This window comes from Hippocampus guttulatus, chromosome 9, assembly GCF_054856545.1.
Source record: "Hippocampus guttulatus isolate MCC_2025c chromosome 9, RoL_Hgut_1.0, whole genome shotgun sequence".
Lineage (NCBI taxonomy): Eukaryota > Metazoa > Chordata > Actinopteri > Syngnathiformes > Syngnathidae > Hippocampus > Hippocampus guttulatus.
Window position 1 is genome coordinate 17,766,727 of NC_141269.1, and position 20,637 is coordinate 17,787,363.

A 20,637-nucleotide genomic window follows, 5' to 3' on the forward strand; every position below is an offset into this window, starting at 1 on the left:
TTTTTGGTTGCATGTTTTTCTTCGTGCACACAAGCTTGTATTTAACTCAACTCACCGAATCGGTTGCAAATATTAACAATCATTGTCTCACTGAAAATAGCCTTTGAGGAGCATTAATTGCACATAAAGCAAGATTTATTTATTATGATTAATATTGCACATGGGTATTTAAAAGGTACGTCAGCAGCCACGCAGTTACTAATAAATTTAAAAAAAACATTCTTGCTGTATTTATCAATTTAAAATTGTGTATGAACCAGTGCAGCCTTTTTGTCCAGTGATGATGAGAAAAACTTTGGAGTAACCAGAGCAATGTGCTTCAGGTTTTCAGAATCCAAGCGGACATCAAGAGGCACAACCACAAAGGCGTTGACAGACTAAAAGCAGCATGGCCAGCAGATCGTACAATTGAGTGATAACACTTGCCAACATTGCCAACTTTGTCGATAGCTACAAACTCAACAATTTGTGAGCAGCAGGAGGCATTGTAGCTCGCGTGTACACTCGAAACATTCAGGGAGGTGTATGATAGAATCCCGTCCCCTTGGCGGAGGGAAACGCGCTCTATCCCCGTTCCATTTCCATCAGTCAGGTTGGCAGACAGCCCCCACTCGAAAAACACACACTGAGACATATCTCGGGGGCAGTCATCAGCCCATACGCTGACCACGTCACACACAGGCTGAACAAAATCTGTAATCTGAGGACAAAGGAGAAATGGTAAGTGTACTGTTTTGTATTTCATGTTTCTTTAGATACCTAACAAATAATGAAAGCCATTGTGTGTCATGAAAAAAATAATGTTTGATTACCTTAGTAACAACAGACAATCTCAGAACGGCATAATTGGAATCAACACCATTGGATGATTTGGCTTCTAAAGTCAAAGTGACATCAGTTCCTGATGGTGTGTTGGAAGGCGGGCTAATGGTCAGAGTTCCATTGGTGTATGTTCCAGTTGTCAAGATGAGACTGTCAAGAAGTGATGGAAAATGTCACTTAAAATCAACACAGTACGAATAATGAGAATTTAGTCTTTCATGTCAGGGATTTTTGTACATTTTTTTAGCTTTGAGACTCCCTGGGGAGCCGAGCAAGGAGAAACAAAGACGAACAGACTACCTTCGTCCATTCAATGTTGCAATGCTAAAATTGCCTCGCCGAATCTAGAAACATTCTATCTCCTTCGTAGCACCAGTGCTGGAATAAGCGTAAATCATAACCTTGTATGCCTCTGAATGTTTCTATCGAATATAAGTCATGAGCTGCCGTGCATACGGTCCATTAAAATAAACTGCAGTGGAACTTCGAGTTACAAATTCACCCTTTTTACGTAGAATTTAAGTTACATACAACATCTTGGTCGAAAAAAATGACCTCTATTTCAATACTATTTTCAATATACAAACAATCTTGGCATGGGCGAGTGCATGGATGTCTGTTGTAATTCTTCATGTGTAACCATCATTGACAATGTGCATAACGCATTGCTGTGATCTGAAATTTTTTCCGCATCTTAAAGACCATTGCATTACTTATTTCAGTATTGCATTATGTTGATTTTTTTGGATTAAAAAAAAGTAAACAACTTAATTTGGGGACTGGAATGCATTAATTGCATTTACATTCACTTCAATGGCAAATATGACATCAATTTATGAACAGTTCAAGTTACAAACTTTTTAATTTAGTCCATAACAACTAAGATGTTGTATGTAACTTAAAGTTAGCTCATAAACAAAGGTTCCTTGATGTTCCAGAGATAATAGCTGTATTGAAGACTTCCAATTTGACACATTTTCAGAGGAAACAAAGGAATTTTGAAGAGAAGTTCTGTCAAAATTCAAAGGAACGAACAACACACATAAAAGCACTGGAATTGTCATATAACACTGCAAGCAGGATTCTTGTCGCATCTACGCGGCTACAACACTGCAACAAAACGCAGCAGAGTGCTTGTTCACTTCAGCGTGGCTTAGATTTTGGGTGAACACGTGAAGCCATTCTCAGATGCAGAAATAAACGACTGAACATTTGATTTGATTTTAGCATGTAGCGACTGGATGTTATTTTTGAAATTCTCGAGTTGCTTGATTCACCTGAAGACAGGAATACACTTATTTTCTAGTGCTTCTTTATTTTTGCATTTAAAAAGTAAATTGTGGCCTTACTCCCATACACAGTACCTGTTTATTTTAATTTGATTTGTTTTTGTTTTGTATACTACAGCATTTTCACATGTGGCCTGACTGACCTCACAGAATATGGTTACTTTTTCATTATACAAATCCTTTGTTGAATAATGGATATACTGTATATTAAGTTACTGCGGTCTATGTTGATTCGATAAAAAAATATTGTCCACGTTAAAAATTGCATATTTATCATACATCTGGTAAGGGTCCTATGTGACCCGATGGTAGCGCTGATGAAAAATGGTGGTTTTCTACATCATTAAAGTTTCCCATCCATGGTGTACATGAACGCATCAGCGATGAACTCCTTAGCTTTTCTGATATACCAATATTGATAAGGAACTCGGACCACAGCATTTAAATTTGAGTAACATCTGCGTTCACAAGCTCACCTCTTTGGATATGACATTGGGAAGTCTCTGTCATTGCTTCCACTGATAATAAATTTACCACCTGGACCCTGCGTCATAACGCTGAAAGAGAGGTTGAAGTCTTTCCCAGGCTCCACACTCGTGTCCACCATGGCCTAAAATTTTAGAGTCAACACTTTGTGTACGAACAATATTTGTATACAGTTATCTAGTACAACCCCAATACCAACAAAGTTAGGATGTGCAAAACGTACATAAAAACAGAGAATAATGATTTTGCCAAAATGTTTCACTGTATATTCAATTGAATACACTGCAAACAGAAGATATTTGGGGGGGGGGGGGGGGCATATTCACTTATTTTTATTTTTAATTTGGTGCCTGTAACACATTCCAAAAAAGCTGGGACAGGAGCATGCCTACACCGCGTTATATCACGTTTTCTTTGAACAACACCCAGTAAGTGTTTGGGAACTTGAGAACACGAATCGAAGCTTTATAAGTGAATTCTTTCCCATTCTTGCCTGATGCTTCACTTGCTCAAGAGTTTGACGTCTCCACTGCCATATTTTGACCTTCATGACGTGCCCCACATTTTCAATAGGATACAGGCCTGGACTGCAGGCAGGGCAGTCTAGTACTCTTCCTCTTTTACTTCGAAGCCACACTGTGATGCGAAACTTTTTTTAAAGCATTTCTTAACTTTCCCAGTCTTTTATCGCCACTGCCCCACCTTTTTTGGAACATCATTCAAGCATCCAGTTCAAAATGAGAGAATATTTGAAAAATAAATAAATAAATGAATACACATACCATTGATCAGTTTTAACATTACATATCTTATCTTTGTAGTGCATTCATTTAACTATCGGTCAAATAGGATTTGCAAATCTTTATATTCTATGCTTATTTACATTTTACACAATGTGCCAACTTCATTTGAGTTGGAGTTTGTTGATTAGTTGCAAACCTGGATGTTCACTTTGGAGACGGACAACTGAGTGGTGGATTGCCTCTGAAATGAACTGCTTGACATCTCCTCAGTTCCTTTCAGAATGACAACAAATTCCCCTGCCGGCACTTCATCCACTGTCACCAAGATGTCTCCATTGCCCATGTCAGTTGTTGTACCGTTACTTTCAACTCCTGTGTCAGACACTACCAGGGCAACATTTTCCACTCTGATGGAAGATGTACCTCTTCTCCCCATTACAGAGAGCATCAAGGTGGCTGGTTGCCCTGGGAGAGAAGAAAACAAAAAAGGACTTTTGATGGCTAAATTCAAATTTATACAACCTCTATTTGGATCATTTACATACCTGTCAACTCATACGGTTTAGCCATAGTTCATACGGATTTTGTGGTGAATCTTACGTATATGGCCGTATCGCACAAATCATACGGATTCTGAACATTTCCGGGGTTTTTTTTCACCAACTCCAAATGATTTGGAGTTGGTGAAAAAAGTAACGCAGGAATACAACTCTGAACACAGTAATGCCACTAAGTAGAATGATGATTAGACATTACCCAGACATTGTATTATGGAGATCTACAATAAATATCATTGAAAATGTCGTGTTTTTTTCTGCCGTTATTTTGACATATAAAATGCTTTGGTATGTTATAAGGATTTTTTGCTCTTTATAAGGATTTCTTTGGTAGTTTATACAGGTTGGCGCTCCAAAAAGTTGACAGGTATGCATTTACGCTGAAAGGTCACACTTAGTGATATTATTCCATTCAGTTGTAATATTTAACATCAATGTATTTATTTATTGCTGTTGTTTTTGTTCATTTAACCCTTCCGTGCACCCTGTAACCTGATAACATGATAAGCTGCTTTGACTTATTTGGTGACCACTTGGACTATGACCTTGGGCAGAGTCATTCGGCAATTACGATTTGCATGCTTTGTGCTTATACTGTACAGTATTTGTGTGAAAACTATTTAAGAAACTCAGAAATTATTTCAACACGGTATATTACGCTGTTTTAGCTATCACACATTTTAGAAAAATAATCTTGAATGTCGATATGGTTGTTATGTATGATGATGATGTTCATGCCTCTTTATCACTGCAGTGATATGATTGCCTGTATGTACTGTACCAGCTTGTGGAAGCCCACTCAGCACTGCATAACCTGGGTGAGGTCCCTTGAAGCTCTCCACAAAGTCATAGATAAAGGTAATAGTACTTTGGCCTGAAACACAACAACAGACCGTCAATAAGTTCGGATACACACCAAAATAAGTTTCTGTTTGAAAGCATCTTTGTATTTTCTAATAAACTCATAGTTGAATATCGTATTCTGCACAAGAGATTTGGCTGTTTTTGTCTTTATATTGTACATGTTTTCTCACACATGCTGATGTTCAACAGTCTGCCTATTATATTTCATGAATCTACGGCATGTGACATATTTTCTGATCTTTCTGATCGTCCAGATTACTGACTGAAAGTGCACGGTCAAAGTATTGTGCTGCTGTTGCAGGTGGCAGTACTGTGTTCCATTGGCACAATGCAAGAAGTGCAGCATTACAGGAAATACAGAACCACTAGAGCAGCACATCAGCAAAACTGGGAGCTGCAAACACTTGAAACGATGATATTAGGTTCTATCTATCTATCTATCTATCTATCTATCTATCTATCTATCTGTGTATTTATCTAGCTAGCTAGCTAACTAGCTATCATTTAAAAACAAAAAATGAAACTATCTCAAAAAAGCAGAGTTTTTGCGTGGTGAGCAATGTTGTGTTTGACCCAAGCAGACAGTATACTTTTGGAATTGCGGACAAACAATTCGACCTTTGTTTCTTCTAACCATAACACATTTTCCCAGACACGTTTGGATGATTTAGTTATGGTCTGATTATAATAATATAATAATAATGCGTATTAATGTGTCTGTGTGTGTGTAGAGACATGTACAAAATCTAACAAGTATGTAACGTTGACATGTAAAATATACAGTATGTGTTATATATAATGTTACTTACCTGTAACTTTAATTGTGTATGGTTGTTTAGAGTTGATGTTGATTTTCCAGGAGCCTGACTGATGGTCTGAATTCAGAAGAATTCTTCTCAGGTTGCCGACTGTCTGTATGTGTGCCAGTGCGCCAATGAGCTCGATATTACTTTGGTTCACACCTGAAGTATGCAAGAATGCAATATTTTTCGATAAATTGTGAGATGATGTCATGCATCAGCAAAAAAAAAAAAAAAAAACTAAAAATAAAGTCAATCCAAAAATTGAAAGACAGAAAATGTGTGTCATATGCATGATCTCGTCTGGCACTGTGCATAAAGCAAAGTCGTGACTGCGCTTGATGTACCTGCAGGGTTGGTCAGTGTAAAAGCGAGTGTTTGTCCTGTGATGTAGATGGTGACATTTTGTAGGGATTCATCCAGCATAAAAGGGAAGGTCTCTGGCTTCCCAGGATCCCTCGCACTCTGAAAGACTGTCACCTGAGGTAAGCAGAGCAAAAAGAGGCCGAAACTGGATGTGTTTGACTGATTTCACCCTGATTCTCGAAAAACAATCAGATAGCAAATGTTCACTTCAAGTCTTCATATAGCCTTACCAAAGCTGAAGTGGAGGTATCTAGGATGACGTTGGTGGCTTGAGCCAACTGACTCTTGGACACCTGTATGGCCTGACCTCCTGAGGCCAGAGCCAGGTCCTTGTAGTCATTGAAGGAAGCAGCCCTGACAGAACGGCGGCGTCTCCGACCCGACGCGGTGATGTAGAATGACACCTGTCAAGATTAGGAGTATACCGGTAAAATAGGTTTACCTCCGAGAAGAGGAAATGTTCATGAAGTCCAATTGATCATCAGCATTAACCGTAGACTTGGTGCTTTTGATGAGGGCCACAATGGTGTTTTTCAGGTGGATGTCTTTAGGCGTAGCGTCTGTGAAAACATATATGTGGGAGGAGGCAGGAGCACCAGTGAGAGCCAACTGGTGAGAGATTTAAAAAAAAAAAAAAAAGGACAGGTTAAATTATGCAGAATCATCGCAGACTGCTGAATGCATTTCATACACTGCAAGTCTTAACCTGCAGTTCTTCTTTAGTACCTGAAGTCCTGAGAAGCACATCTCAGGGAAGTCACCACCTCCTGACGCTTTTATCTTTGAAATTTCTGTTTTCATTTTATTAGGGTCCGTTGTCCTGAATAAAGGTCCGAAATCTTTATAAAAAGCACAAGAACGTATCATCGAAACCAACTTCTCGTTCTCGCGGAAGCCCCATTTATAAATGTATTTGTGATGACAGGCTGTTCTTCCATAGTGATTGCAGGTAACAGTTGTCAGTGTTTAAACAATGTGAGGCCCTCTTACGTGGGTCATTGAAGGTGACCAAAATGTACTCTGATGGCTCATCTTGTGTTCCTTTTTTGCTGTCAATGATTTTATACACAGCTTTTCTGGCTTCTTCAATGTCATCCGACATACTGCCCGTATTATCGATGACAAAACACACCACAGCAGAACGGGTGATCCCCATCAATCTGTGATATCGAAATAGAAAATCGTAAGGTGAACAAAGCAACAGCAACAACAAAAAAACCAACTACAACTGTCAAAATATTTGACACGCAAAAACATACAATGCCACAAATCTCGAGTTGTTGGTAACACAAAGAAGAAGTACTGTTTTTAAAAGGTTAATTTTTTTTATGTGATTCTTTCACCTTAAGAAGTCATTGTTGCCCACAGTCAAACGGACGTCCTCCAGCAGCTGGAGGCTGGCAGCTGTGGCTGCATTTACAGCAGCATTGTGGAAGGCCGCATTGTCAGGGCGAAGCTCATCCTTGTGGATTCCTCCTCGAGGAAGAGTTGCGCTCGAGAGATCAGCTTCACCTCCGTGGCTACATTTGCCTGGCAGAGGTAAAGGACAAGAGACAAGTTGAACTGCACCACAATGCCAACGGCTTGTTGTGATGCCGCATACTGCCGTCTTGTTTCTTGACCGGGGTTGTCTCTGTGTTATATTAAAATGAGTTTGATGAACTGAAATCTTTGTGTTTGGGGTATATGCAAGGGGTATATGCAAAGAACACGGCAATTAATACTTAATTTAGTCGTCACAATTGCCAATACGCCAGCATTCCCACAATTTATGCATCTCATTTAGAATCTTAGTCTGACCAGAGCCTTGAGTGAGTGCTTGAATGTACTGCAGACATCTTTTTTTTAAGTAATTGAAAAATAGACATCCATCCATCCATCAAATTTCTACACCACCTGTTACAGTATTAATGCAAAACACTGCAATTGTTGGTTCACTGTGTAGTTGCCTTTTGATTATATATATATATATATATTATATATATTTCCCCCCACATATGGTAGTGTTATGCAAAGCAACTAACATTGTACAGTGTGGGTTAAATATGGTTCGGTATTAAAAATGAACAATTGATGGTAATACCTTGAGGCTTGCTATCAGAAAAGATGCCCATGTAGCCAGAAGTTAGCATCCTTTCATTCAGGATGTTTTGAAGGATTGGGTTTGGACACGTTCCTGTGGCACAGTCACGGCAGGTGGCAGTATCAACATCTACAGAGGCAGAAGAGGAACAGATTGTGTACTTTAGAAATATGTTTTCGGACAGCGTATAAATTGCAGTAAAAAAATCATACACTTAGATTACATGTGTATTTATTAATAAAGTGGGGATTATTTTGCAGGATTGCAATTTCCACATGGATAGAGAGATGCCATCAGCCTGGTTATTGGTTTGATCCCCACCGTAAAAAATGGATAAATTGTCATGATGTCATAACAAAGGTTAGACAGCAGGATCGCTACTTACGTCGTAAACGGTATGCGAACTAAAGCCCATGTTGACTGATTTTTGAAGTGACGCAAGCTATTTGCACTTTTCATTGCGGCAATGCCGCTTTGTGTCCCATCTGATTTACTTTACTTTTATTAATTTCTCGTCACGTTGTGATACGGAAAAATACTTCCTATGCATCGTTGTTTATTGTTATTAATTATTCATATTGCATAAATACACTTTGGATTTGGGATGTCTTGATTACTCGCAAGCGAATGGCTGCTGTCACCATTGCACGCGGAACATTTTTACCATTGCTTTCTGGCCGCTAGGCTTAACTAGTTTGTAAAATATTCTTTGGCAAAATTCACTGAAAATTATTTTTATGTCGAACACGCTTGTGGTGTGTATCGTACTTAAAACAAAATAACATCTCAAGTAAGGGATATCATGAAACTCCCCCCACCCCCCCACGCCCCCACTTAGCCCCAGGAGACAAAAAAATCCTGGTGCCATGCCTGCATTTCATTGTTTATGAAATTTGTAGCTTAATAAAGTATTACTTTAGAACACGATTTTTGACAGTCTGCATTTTAGCGCACGCAGGCGTATTGTACATGTGTATGATCGCAATCATTCAAATCAATAGCAAGAAAACCAAAAAAATTAAAGGTTTTTTCAACCCTGGTTATTCTGACAAATATTTCATTGTAATGTGATAATTAATCTTTACATGCATGTCATTTAACATGACGAAATTCCGCACATATTCATTTAACATATCCCACAACCTAAGGCCAACACATATTCTTTTCTCCTCCAGGCAGATATATTACTCAACTTGTTTGCTTGATGTAATCATGATGACCTTGTGCCCAACCCAGTATTGAGTCAAGACACTTTAAAGTAATTATGCAATGATGACAGCAGTTATAAAATGTACACGTGCACACACGCGCGTGCACACACACACACCTACCTGCCAGGTTTTCCAAAGGAAGGTCAGGGCGTATCAGAGCGACATATGGTTCTGTGTTGCCCAACTCCACCCAGTTACTGTGGCTATAGAAGTCCTGTCACAACATGGAAAAGTTCTGATTCATTTGAAGTGTTAGATAACCCTTTCGTTATTCTCTACTTTTGTACAGCATTCTAAAATGTTTACTCCAACTTTTCAAGCGCCTGTGAAACGCACACATAAACGGCCTTTTGTACTCCACCCACCTGTAGCGTATGAAGAACTCTACCCATTGTTTCTCTGGCAGCCTTGAAGTTCTCAGTGCGAATATTAGCCTTAATGGAGGCCATACCCTTGGTAATGAGACTACGTCCCTCCAAAAAGGCCTCCGAATTGAAATGATGTGGCGCACTGAAAGCACGTGGACCTCATGTTAATCAGTTTCAGAGCAGAAGAGCATTTATTCTTGACACGGATCATGAATGGCAATTGTTTCTATCAATTCAAACCCACCTGTTGGCAAAATTCCGATCGACGAGTCCATTTTGGGTGTAAATCTCTTGTAGAGCAGAGTAAAACTTCACCCCTGATACTTCACCTGTAGCTGTTGGGCCAAGACAGGCCTGGACCAGCTCCCCGGGAGAGGAACCCTGTACTCAAAGGTAAATGGCTGGTTGTCACAGAATAGAAAGGCAGCGATAATACGAGTATCAGTTCTTTCTATTTTCAGTTAGCTCAGGGGCGCAGGTGAGGACCGTTGACGGCTCACTTGTTTTCTGGGTTCGGTCAAATGACGTTTGCAAGTTGTGATACCGTTTTCAAACTGTTATGTCAATATTAGTCGACAGCAAGTGGCAAAATAAAAAGATAAAAATTGAAACAACAAAGATTTTGCTGCTTAATTCATATTCCACGAATGCAATATGAATCAGAAGGCCATGTATTGTGAAAAAAATGTTGGACTTGACTTCCCCTTTGAGATGCAGAGCAAACGAACAAATGAAAGACCTTGGAGCTGTGGGATTCTTTGCATCACGTGTGCTGTGTGCCAAGTTCAACTTGCATCCTACCGTGGGTTTGAATTCATGACCAGCGGCCTCGGCCACGGCTCGACACGTTTCCGTCACTTTTTGCAACAGGGCCGTTCCTGTAATACTGACATGAGTGGACGCACCACCCCCAATGGGGACAAAGGCCGCAGTCGGCCCTGATAGGATCAATGCCAGAAGGGAAAAGCCCAACCCCGATGTCATGCTCTCTCTGGAAAAGGAAACAAAAGGTGAATTCCGCGGGGGCTGAAATGAAAGTGCTCAGAGGTCAAGACGCACATACACACCTCATTTTTCTCAAGTGACACATCCCACCAAAACACTGCAGTTTGCGGTATTGTTTTTGACCGAAAGCCCCAAGTGATTCGTACAATACTCGTACATTGGGATTTTACTCGTTATTTATGGTAAAATGACACAATCAAGAAACATAACAGTAATCTCGACTGAAAATTAAAACAGATATTCGCAACACTGTGCAATGGTCTCTACGGTAGCAGAGATATTAATTCGGGAAACTATACATGAATTAAATCACCTGTCAATAATTGCGTTTGTATAAACTGTAGATTGTTTCATTGTCAGTTTAAAGTGAACAAGGCAAAAACGTACTGTACCTTGCCAGGTAACCTCTGCTGGCTTGAACGACTCAAGACGTTTAGGTTACAACACCACCATCAAATGTCTATTATATGGAGCGAAGGTGGAGCTTCATGTTGAAAGCTAGGTATGAATATGTGAATCATTGTCAATAATTAACAATACAACAATTTATAAATGACCAAAAGCGGTTGAATGAATGAACGAACAAAGTGCGACCACAATGATAAATATTGTCAAGACAAAGCATTTTATTGTTGCAAAAGGCAGTGCTTGTGCCGGATCTCAAGAACATGTTGGGGTATTTAATGCTCTCGCCAGGAAGTATACATTATCATAATTTGACTCCTTATCAGGGTTACCATTTGAACAATAAACAATTTATTACTTCCTTGAACATGGTACACGTCAAACCTGTCAGCTCCTGACGGCAACCATTTCAAGCAAAATAGCGACTTACTTCCAAACCCATTTCCAATTAACTTGGGACGTTGTGTTGAACATAAATAAAAAACAGAACACAACGATTTGGAAATCGTGCTCAACCTACACATCACTGAAGACAAAGACGAGACGATCAAACTGATAAATGTGATTGTTTTGAGCAAATGATCATTCACTTGTTCACAAAGAGGCGAACCTCACCCCAACCGTGCTTGTGAGCCTTTCGGGAAAGCTCCTTTTCTACCCGGTCATGACACCCACCTGTTCCCAGTTCACCTGTCCAAAGAAACGGGTGTTTGATGAACCTTCCTCAGTTTTTTTTTGTTGTTGTCACCTGTTACAGCGTTTTTTTGGAACGTGTTGCAACCATGGGATTCAAAGTTCATGATTATTCACTAAAAACAATCAATTTGATCAGTTTGAATATTAGATATCTTGTCTAGTGTACAGTATTCCATTTTTATTTATGTTTTACACAACATCCCAACTTCACTGGAATTGGGTTTGTACTATAAATAGTTGAACACAACATGGACATTAATAGCGACAAAATATTTTTCTCCACTATTTTTGGAGGAAGAATTAAAACACAATCTGCACTTTTTATAAAAGGTGAACTGGTTTCCCAGATTCCTAAAAGCATTAGCCGTAAATCCGTTGTTGACAGTAATCAACGTTCACGTCTGAGATGATGTCATGAAACATCTCTTTGATATCATCTGACAAGAGTGGGTGTGATCTGTTGCCCTATAATTAGTGGTCTCAAAAATAGAACAGCCCAAACGAGAAAATTTCCTTTCCTGTGTATTGCTTCAAAACTTCATTGAAGACATCCATACACATCATTCATTTATTTCTCAATAAAATGACAGAGAGAATATTCGGTATTGTCACTGTAATAACTTACTTGTAGGTCAACGTTATCACCTTGAATCATCCACTGTGAGTATAGTTTCATTCTCACAACTTGGTTGTTGCGCATACTAGACCCACTTTTTTAAAATAAAAAAATGCTTTGGATTCTCAACACCACTCGACTCTGTTACTGATAACAATAGTTTTTTACTTCCTCCTACTCCCTTGAACATAATAACTGTGTTGAATGAAGACTGATTTCTTTCTTTTTACTATTTTATCTACCTTATTTTCTGTCAAATTATTACTGTATATGTTTTATGTTCAATAAACAACAACAAACAAAACAAATATAGCATTCTACTTTTTACATGTACAAAAGTATGTGTGTATGTGTGTGTGTGTATACAGTATATATATGTATATATATATATATATATAGATAGATATAGATATATATAGATATACATAGATATATATAGATAGATAGATAGATATAGATATATAGATATAGATAGATATAGATAGATATAGATATACATAGATAGAGAGAGATAGCTACCTCCAAATTGGAGCGATAAGAGTCTCCCCTTATCCGGGAGAACCTCCTACGAGGTTTTGAATCGTGTCTGTTTGTTCATCAAGAAGGACATTTGTGAGGTCATAGGTCACACATGTTGGGCAAGCCTGGCTCACAAGCTCTATTCTCATTAGGTTTTTTTTTTTTTAAATGTCTTAGAAATCTCATGATTATGATTCAGGGACAACAAATGCAGAGTCTGTCACCCCCCACAGTGATGATTTTTGCCGCAGGCAAGTGCCCAAGACATTCCTTTTTGTTTTGTTTTGTACATCTGGTGCCCTGGTATTGATTGGCGACCGATTGAGTGTGTAGTTGGCCTTTTGCCTGAAGTATGGATAGCCTCCCCTGCCTGCCACCCTGAACAGTGAAAAATGATTGCAAAAGGGTGAACATGGTGAATATTTGAGTCTTCAATGTCTACCACTAGATGGCGATGTAAACCAGATGGTTCATGTGCCCAGTGTTGCTTATTTCATGACTTCATGACAATTTGACACAAGTCTTATGTCGGCGTAATGATTAAATGAGACAATCAACGACAAATTGCAAGTATCTTTTTTTCCCCCTGTCCAAATCTTGGTAGTTGCCAGCAACCTTTCTTTTCTTAGAACCTTAATAAATAAAGATAAGAACTAAAATTGGCATTTATGTTAACGCCCTGCTTCACTTCATGACCATCAGCATTCAGGGAGGGGCAAGCAAGGTTCGGTTACGTGGGCTGAAGTGACAGAACAGGATGAGATGAGCACTTGTGACAGTAAGGCAATCAGAAAACAGGTAGTGGGAAGGGAGCAAATGGACGCCAGACTGATGTGTAAAGTCTAGGTGAGTATGACAAACATTTGGCTTCACAAATTGTAACTGTGAAGTCACCTGCATCTTATTTGAATTCCTATTCAAATAAGATTCAAGACCTTTATTTTTGGACAAGGAATGCTATTAGGAACATATGCTCTATGTCGTCTGATGAAACAAAATGAAAACTAAGTGATGCATTTCAAACCTCATTTCAAGTTAGATGCTGTCGTGAACATTGTGGGCTCAAAAACCAGAGGCAGTATAAGTGCGCTCAAGTGTAAAACTGGCATAGCCTGATTTTCATGCTGACGTAAACCTCGTCACTCTTGTTCGGGCATTTGGTTCAACTCTCTGCACCATGCTGAAGTTTCCGGCGTTTCCTTTTATTTGCGCCTCGCTCATCTGACAATTTGGTGGCTGAAAGTAAACTAAAGTGTCCGCCTGCTGGAAGCATGTCTAAGTTTTGGAGCAGGTATTCTAATGAAGTTTTGGTGGATGTGATCAGGGCACAGGAAGACAAATTCTGAGCTCCGCGGGTACGTGGGGGTAGATTTCATTGCATTTCATTCCTCAATATCGCACCACTGAGCACTCAGAATCACTGCAAGAATCAATTCATTGAGCAGATCACTTTCCACCATTTCAAGGACTCTCAGTGTGCCGCATTTAAAGTTGGTCGTGTTCACGCTAAAAAACGGTGCACCAATTTTTAAAAAATGTGCCACACCGCACCCGCTTGCAAGGGTTTGCGAAAAATAAGAAAACGATGTAGCCTGCCACCATTTAAGCTGTACCTTGCGCCTGGCTTTCACTGGGCAGGGGTCTCAAACTCATCAAGGGCTGTTGTCTTGCCTGTTTTAGATGTCTCCCTCCTCCAATACACCTGATTCAAATGATCAGTTCATCACCAAGCTCTGCAGAAGCCTGGTCACCCTCCCCTGCCCCTCATTACATGTTATGTCTTGTGACTTGTTGTGACTGTCATATGCTTATTTATGTGCTAGGGTCTTTTTTTTTTTTATCCTGGACTTAAATTATCCTCAGAAGAGGATAGTTCAAGCATGTTTTTTTTTCCCTCTCCCTACCTTGTGGTTTCCTTTCTGAACTCTGACTGTAAATTTCCCCATTGCGGGACAAATAAAGGATATCTTAATGGCCCTGATTATTTGGATGTTGCAGCCGGGAAAGACGGAAAACAAGCGGAACGCGGCCCTCGAGGACTTTAAAACCTGCCTCAAAACTCACTTGTATTCTTTGGCATTTGACTCGGCATGACCCAGACTTGATCTTTTCAGTTTTACTGTTTGGTGCTTTCGACCATCTTTGTTACTGATTTATTGCTTTATTGTTGTATATATATGATACTTGCTCCAGGTACAGCACTTAGTATATGGCAATGGCTGTTTTAAAGTGCTATATATACAGTTGAGTTGAGTTGAGAGTTGAGAGACTGGAGTTTGAGACCCCTGTTTCAGACAGATTTATATAATAAATACTTTGTGTGTGTGTGTGTTTAATATAAGTATTTATTCAAAACCTTTATTTATTTGTATTGTATTTTGACCTTTGCTTGATTTACCACATTAGACATTTATCCTAAATTGCAAAAACATCTCAACAAGAAAGCAGTTGGTCTGGGATAATTTAATGCATGGGTGGGCCACTCTGGTCGTTGTGGACTCGGGTCCTGCTTGTTTTAGAGGTCTCTTTCCTTCACCAAATGATTGGGATTGTTATGCAGCTTCTGCAGCACTTGCTGATGACTTGGTCATTTGAATCAGGTGTGTTGGAGGAGGGAGACATCTAAAACTGGCAAGACAGCAGCCCTTGAGGACCGAAGTTGCCCACCCCGATGTTTTTGTTTCGGTTACATTTGGTTTTGTTTTCTCATGTGCCCTTTTTGGCTCCACCTGTTCTCGTCATCTAGTGTCCCTTGTGTTTAACCAATCAGCTCCCTCAACCCTTTGTGTCTTTTCCAGGTGTTTCTCGTTGTCTCGTCACCTTGCTTGTATTTAGTTCCCTGGGTTCTGACGGTCTTCGCTGGATCATTGTGAGTGTGAATGTCAGTGTGCCCCTGTCACGTTTTGTTTTCTGTCAAAGTTATGTTTTTTTGTTGTTGTTGTTGTTGTTTTTTGTTACTATGGTTCCTTGTGATTTTCAGGACTTTGTTTGAGTACTTCAGTTAGTTTTTGTTGCGCCTTGTGTGCTCCTATCAAGTTTTTTTTCTCTGTTTTTTTTCTACTTTCGTTCCTTGTGGTTTTTCAGGACTTTGTTCAAGTATTTGAGTGTGTTTTCTCCTTTGTACCCTGCAAGTGGGGTTTTTTTTTTGGATTTTTTTTGTCTTTTGTGAATACATTTTGTTCAGTCCATCCTGCTCCTCCCTGCCTCCCTGGGGTACTCCAACCACTTCGCAAAATGTCACAAAACCAAATGTAACCTAAACAAACGCATAACATCCCTGATCTAATGTAAAAGAAAATGTAGTAATAATGCTAAAATGGCTTTCTCCCCACGCACACCGTATGGCTCATCATGTTTATAAAAATTGAACAAAACTGTCCTAATCACACTGTGCATAATTTCAAAGCAGATCCTAAATCTGTGGTTGCTACGACAATTTATGACAGTTGAAGGTGCAGACAGTGCATCTTCATACTAAGCCACTGTAAGTACTGTAGCTGGTTGAGCATGCTGTTATCTCACCTCACTAATTTGCAATGACTTCATAACGTTGACCCTGGAACATCGGTCCACATTTGATTCTTTTTTCTTTACAGTTGATGATGATGTTTCTCTGCAAGCGGTATGTCATTATTGACACAACACAAAGCTAATCAATTTGCCAGGCAAGTCAATTCCTTTACCTACCATCGTAATATATAATTCATTAGTCGAGACCAGTGGTTCTTCACCGTGTTAGAGCTACCGAACCCAACCAGTCCATATGCACGTTCACCGAACCCTTCATTCTTGAAAAATAAAAATGATTATTTACAAATTCAAGACATTAAAAAAAAGCACATTTAACAGAAAAAACTAAATTAAATTTCAAGAGATAAATATACTTTTTTTTTTTTTTTAAATAAAAATCACGACAGTAACACGTTGACTACGAAGCGAACTAAATTGCCCCCAGCACTGATTGGACAACCAATGTCATGTGATCATCTCCAGCCAGTGATTGCCAAGAGGGTATGCCATAACGAATTGACATGTTGAGTCGGGTGTGTCTTAACCTCCATGACAGAGGCTCTGTCGCACCCCTGAGACCAATTCACCAAACTCCTGGGGTTCGATCGAACCCAGGTTAAGAACCACTGGTCAAGACCATAGGTGCCAAACGCAAGGCCTGGGGGCCAGATCTGGCTTTTTTATTTTACGTGGCCTGCAAAAGCAAATCAAACACGTCAAATCTGTAATTTTAAAATCTCATATGTCATAAGAAAGAGAGATTTTGTAAGCATTTTCTTGTGACCAAACCCCCTCATTACAGTTAAACAATAATTGAATAACCCGTGATTCTCGACTTCATGACATAGTTTCAGTCATAAAGGCCCTCCCAGGGAAACAGCAACTACAATGTGGCCCGCGACAAAAATGAGTTTGACACCCCTGGTGGAATCATTATTTTGTTTGATCATTATTTTCTGTGAAAAAATATCATCCTGTAGTTGTATTTCACAGTCAGCCGCCCATTATTACTTTTGCTTTTGATAACCGAGTAAATTGAGTCGCGAGTGTTGTGTTGTGTGCATTCTCTAAGTGCACTGTTCAAATAATCTGAGTCACCACATACCAATTCAGGTATGTGGTTTGTCAACACAGAAACAGGCTTTGACACATTTGAATCAGAACAGAAACGGGGCACTTATATATATATATATATATATATATATATATATATATATATATGAATATGGAATTTTTTTTTAAAGATGATGTGACAAAAAAAGTTGTGCAACCCAAGGACAGACACTTTGTTTGTCTACTTCCAATGCCCAGTGTAGGAGAACCTATGGACCAATTAGCCCGTCAAACGTAATTCAGTGCAAGTAGACAAGTCACTGTGAGTGACGACTACTACTTTGTCTTGGTTTTCACTCTTCTTCTTTCTTTCAGAGCACTAATGTCCAACACAACCTTCACCTCCAATGCCTCGGGGCAACAACATTTTTGTCCCCTGCTGCAGCTCATGCATGAGCATTCCCTGAACAACCACACCAAGACCAACTGGATAGTCGTTTGCTTCCATGGCCTGCTCTCCTGTTTTGGGATTTTGGAGAATGCCCTGATCCTTTGGGTCGTGGGATTCCGTCTGCAGCGTCGTACCGTGGCCTCCGTCTGGGTGCTCAATCTGGCGATGTCTGACTTCCTGGCCACTCTGACACTTCCTCTCTTCACGCTCTACCTTGCCTCCTCCCACAGTTGGGAGCTCGGCAATATCCTCTGCAAAATACAAGCGTCCATCTTTTTCTTGAACATGTTTGTGTCTGCCTTCCTGCTGGCAGCCATTTCACTGGACCGCTGCATTCTGGTCACCAAACCGGTGTGGTGCCAGAATCATCGATCCGTGGCAGGAGCGTGGAAGGTGTGTTTACTGGCGTGGCTGTGGGCAGCAATGAATACATTTCCTTACTTCCTGTTTCGCTCAGTGACTGAGACCAGGGATAAAAGAAAACTGTGCTACCATAATTTTGCCCTGCATCAAACATCGGAAGGCACACTCGAGAGAGACTGTGAAGTGAGGCAAACAGCCACAGCTGTCTCGAAACTGTTGCTGGCATTCCTGGTTCCCCTCATGATGATTGCGGGAAGCTACATCCAAATTAGTCTCAGCCTGAGGAACAGGAGTCGAAAGAGGATGCGGCAGAGCATCAAGTTAAATGGCACATTAATTGGATCAAATCATGATGAGGCATCAAGTGCTCCAAGTATGACTAATATCTCTCTAAAGTCTCTTGCTTTTGGCCGCTCGCTGTCCCTGACAGCTGCACCCTTGTCCCCAACCAACTCGTTTAGTCTGAACAATCACAACCAGCTTTCCCAGAGCTTCACCAAGATGGTGACATTTGTGATTGCGGTGTTTGCCTTATGCTGGGCTCCTTATCACATCTTCTGCATGATTGAGGTGTCCGCCCTGTACTATCGGGAAAACCTCAAAGTGGTGGAGGTGGGACTGCATCTCGCCACGACATTTGCATTCTTAAATCCAGTGTTGAATCCCATTCTGTACGCCTTTAGCTGCCCACATTTTTGCAAGAGGATAAGACAAAGCTTGGGAGTTGTCTTTGATGGACTCGTAGAGGAGGGAGGAGGAAAACGATTGGCTCCGGCATTCAGTACACGAGCTAATGAGAGGCCCAAAAGGAGTCGAGGTCGCTGCTTTGCTTCATCTGGATCACCAGAGACTCCACAATCCCCTCAGACGTTGCCTGGCCCCTCGGCATTCTTTCCTGCTACCGACGATTAATAGGGCCTCAAGGATGTCCACAAAGCATTCACACTGTGAATCAAACAATGCAACTTACTTGATGTCCGGTTTGGTGAAAGACTTTCGTTGTCTGTTTTATGAATGATCGTCATCCACGTTGACACATCTGTTTTGCATGTACAGCATAAATAATAAACATGGTTAACACATGAGTATTCCAACCAAAATCTGTTTGCATTTTGACAGATATTGATCCGCTTTCATTGATTTGCAAATGTCGAGTGAATTATTAAATGTTCCGAAAATTTCATGAAATTCATCCTTTATCCAATTATGTAAAATTGTTCTTTTAAAGTGGGAGAGACATTAGAAAACGGGACCTTTGTATATTTTTTTTTAATCAGACTTCCATACTAGACACGAGAACTGTGTGATCTTCCTGGAGCCAATGGAAAAAAGATATAATAATTATAAATGTGCTATATAAATGCAACTATAAAGAATTACAAATCCCCAATGCAATGAAGCTGGAATTGTTGTGCAAAGAGTAAGTGAAAAGAAAATACAAGTATTTACAAATCCTTTTCAACCTGTATTCAATTGAACACACGACAAAGACAAGATATTTCTCTCTCACACGATCTCCAGCTGGTTGCACTTAAGACTGTAGTGTGAAATACATGCAATTCGCTGCCAATGGGCATATTAAACGTCATTATACAGGATTACGACATAGTATTTATTGGAAATGTAGAAGTCACTGCCACGGGTTCAAATGACGGACAATAAACATTGCGTGGAGTAGGGTAGAAATAATTTGAGTTTGAACGATTCCAGTTCAGATTCGGGGTCCTTGTTTTGATTGCGGTTCCAAACAATTCTCAATTTCCATTCTTTTCGGAGTGCCCAACCTACAGGCATTCATTTTTAGTGGCTGGCACCACAGACGCTGCCCATGTCACGTGGCTGCATTTTTACTACTGTACTGACATTCTACAGGGAGGAGAACAGAAGTTTGTTCTCATCTCTCACTTCCTTGTTTTCAACCATCATTTGATAGGGCCAACGGCATGCCAAAATCTTGAAAAATATCTGACTGACACAATTTTCTCATGCATTACCGGCCAAACTGGCTGCTGAATGTTTATTAATACACGCCAAAATGAATCGTAACCCGCATTTGGCAGGTGTTAATTTTGAACCGTAGTTATCGGCACAAAGTTCAAAAGCCAGCATGTTTAAGGTCACTTGCATATCTATGAAGGCACCATGAATTGCAACAGTGAGGTTTTCGAGCCCATGTGCTGCCATCCAAACAACGTATTTTTGATGGACGCCCCTGCTTATTTCAACCAGATAATGCCAGGCGGCATGTTGCATGCGTTTCAACGGTGAGGCTTCAATAGTGAAAGAGTGCAAGACGGAGACCCTGGACTGTTAAGCATCTGAAGATGTACATGAAGAAAGAATAGCAATGTTAAAATTCCACTGACAAAAAGCTTCAACAATCAGTCATATTTGTATCCACGTGCTTATTGATTGTTGTTAAAAGGAAAG

The 20,637-nt window shown here is 40.0% G+C and overlaps 2 protein-coding genes across 6 annotated transcripts; one reads left to right on the plus strand and one right to left on the minus strand.

Moving 5' to 3' along the window:
* Window positions 1–108: 108 nt before the first annotated feature.
* Window positions 109–11,044, minus strand: vwa11 (von Willebrand factor A domain containing 11). Its single transcript, XM_086119481.1, has 18 exons — window positions 10,987–11,044; window positions 10,391–10,580; window positions 9,834–9,970; window positions 9,587–9,731; window positions 9,342–9,435; window positions 8,011–8,139; window positions 7,271–7,457; window positions 6,918–7,087; window positions 6,654–6,766; window positions 6,420–6,536; window positions 6,158–6,331; window positions 5,909–6,041; window positions 5,571–5,723; window positions 4,679–4,771; window positions 3,537–3,805; window positions 2,588–2,721; window positions 813–972; window positions 109–700 (listed from the first exon to the last, which is right to left on the minus strand). The coding sequence occupies exons 2-18, from the start codon at window positions 10,571–10,573 to the stop codon at window positions 320–322; spliced, it is 2,772 nt and encodes a 923-aa protein (XP_085975607.1). The 5' UTR covers window positions 10,574–10,580; window positions 10,987–11,044; the 3' UTR covers window positions 109–319.
* Window positions 11,045–13,569: 2,525 nt separating this feature from the next.
* On the plus strand, window positions 13,570–19,292 carry LOC147200639 (prostaglandin D2 receptor 2). 5 transcript variants are annotated; one of them, XM_086120789.1, is made up of 4 exons: window positions 13,586–13,676; window positions 15,629–15,711; window positions 16,427–16,495; window positions 17,769–19,292. In XM_086120789.1, exons 3-4 carry the CDS (start codon window positions 16,455–16,457, stop codon window positions 19,117–19,119), a joined length of 1,392 nt encoding a protein of 463 aa, XP_085976915.1. In that variant the 5' UTR covers window positions 13,586–13,676; window positions 15,629–15,711; window positions 16,427–16,454; the 3' UTR covers window positions 19,120–19,292. The 5 variants fall into 5 exon arrangements, with proteins under 5 accessions (XP_085976913.1, XP_085976915.1, XP_085976912.1 ...); XM_086120786.1 differs by having other exon boundaries at window positions 15,629–15,699; XM_086120790.1 differs by having other exon boundaries at window positions 13,611–13,676; window positions 14,511–15,711.
* The last annotated feature ends 1,345 nt before the right edge of the window (window positions 19,293–20,637 follow it).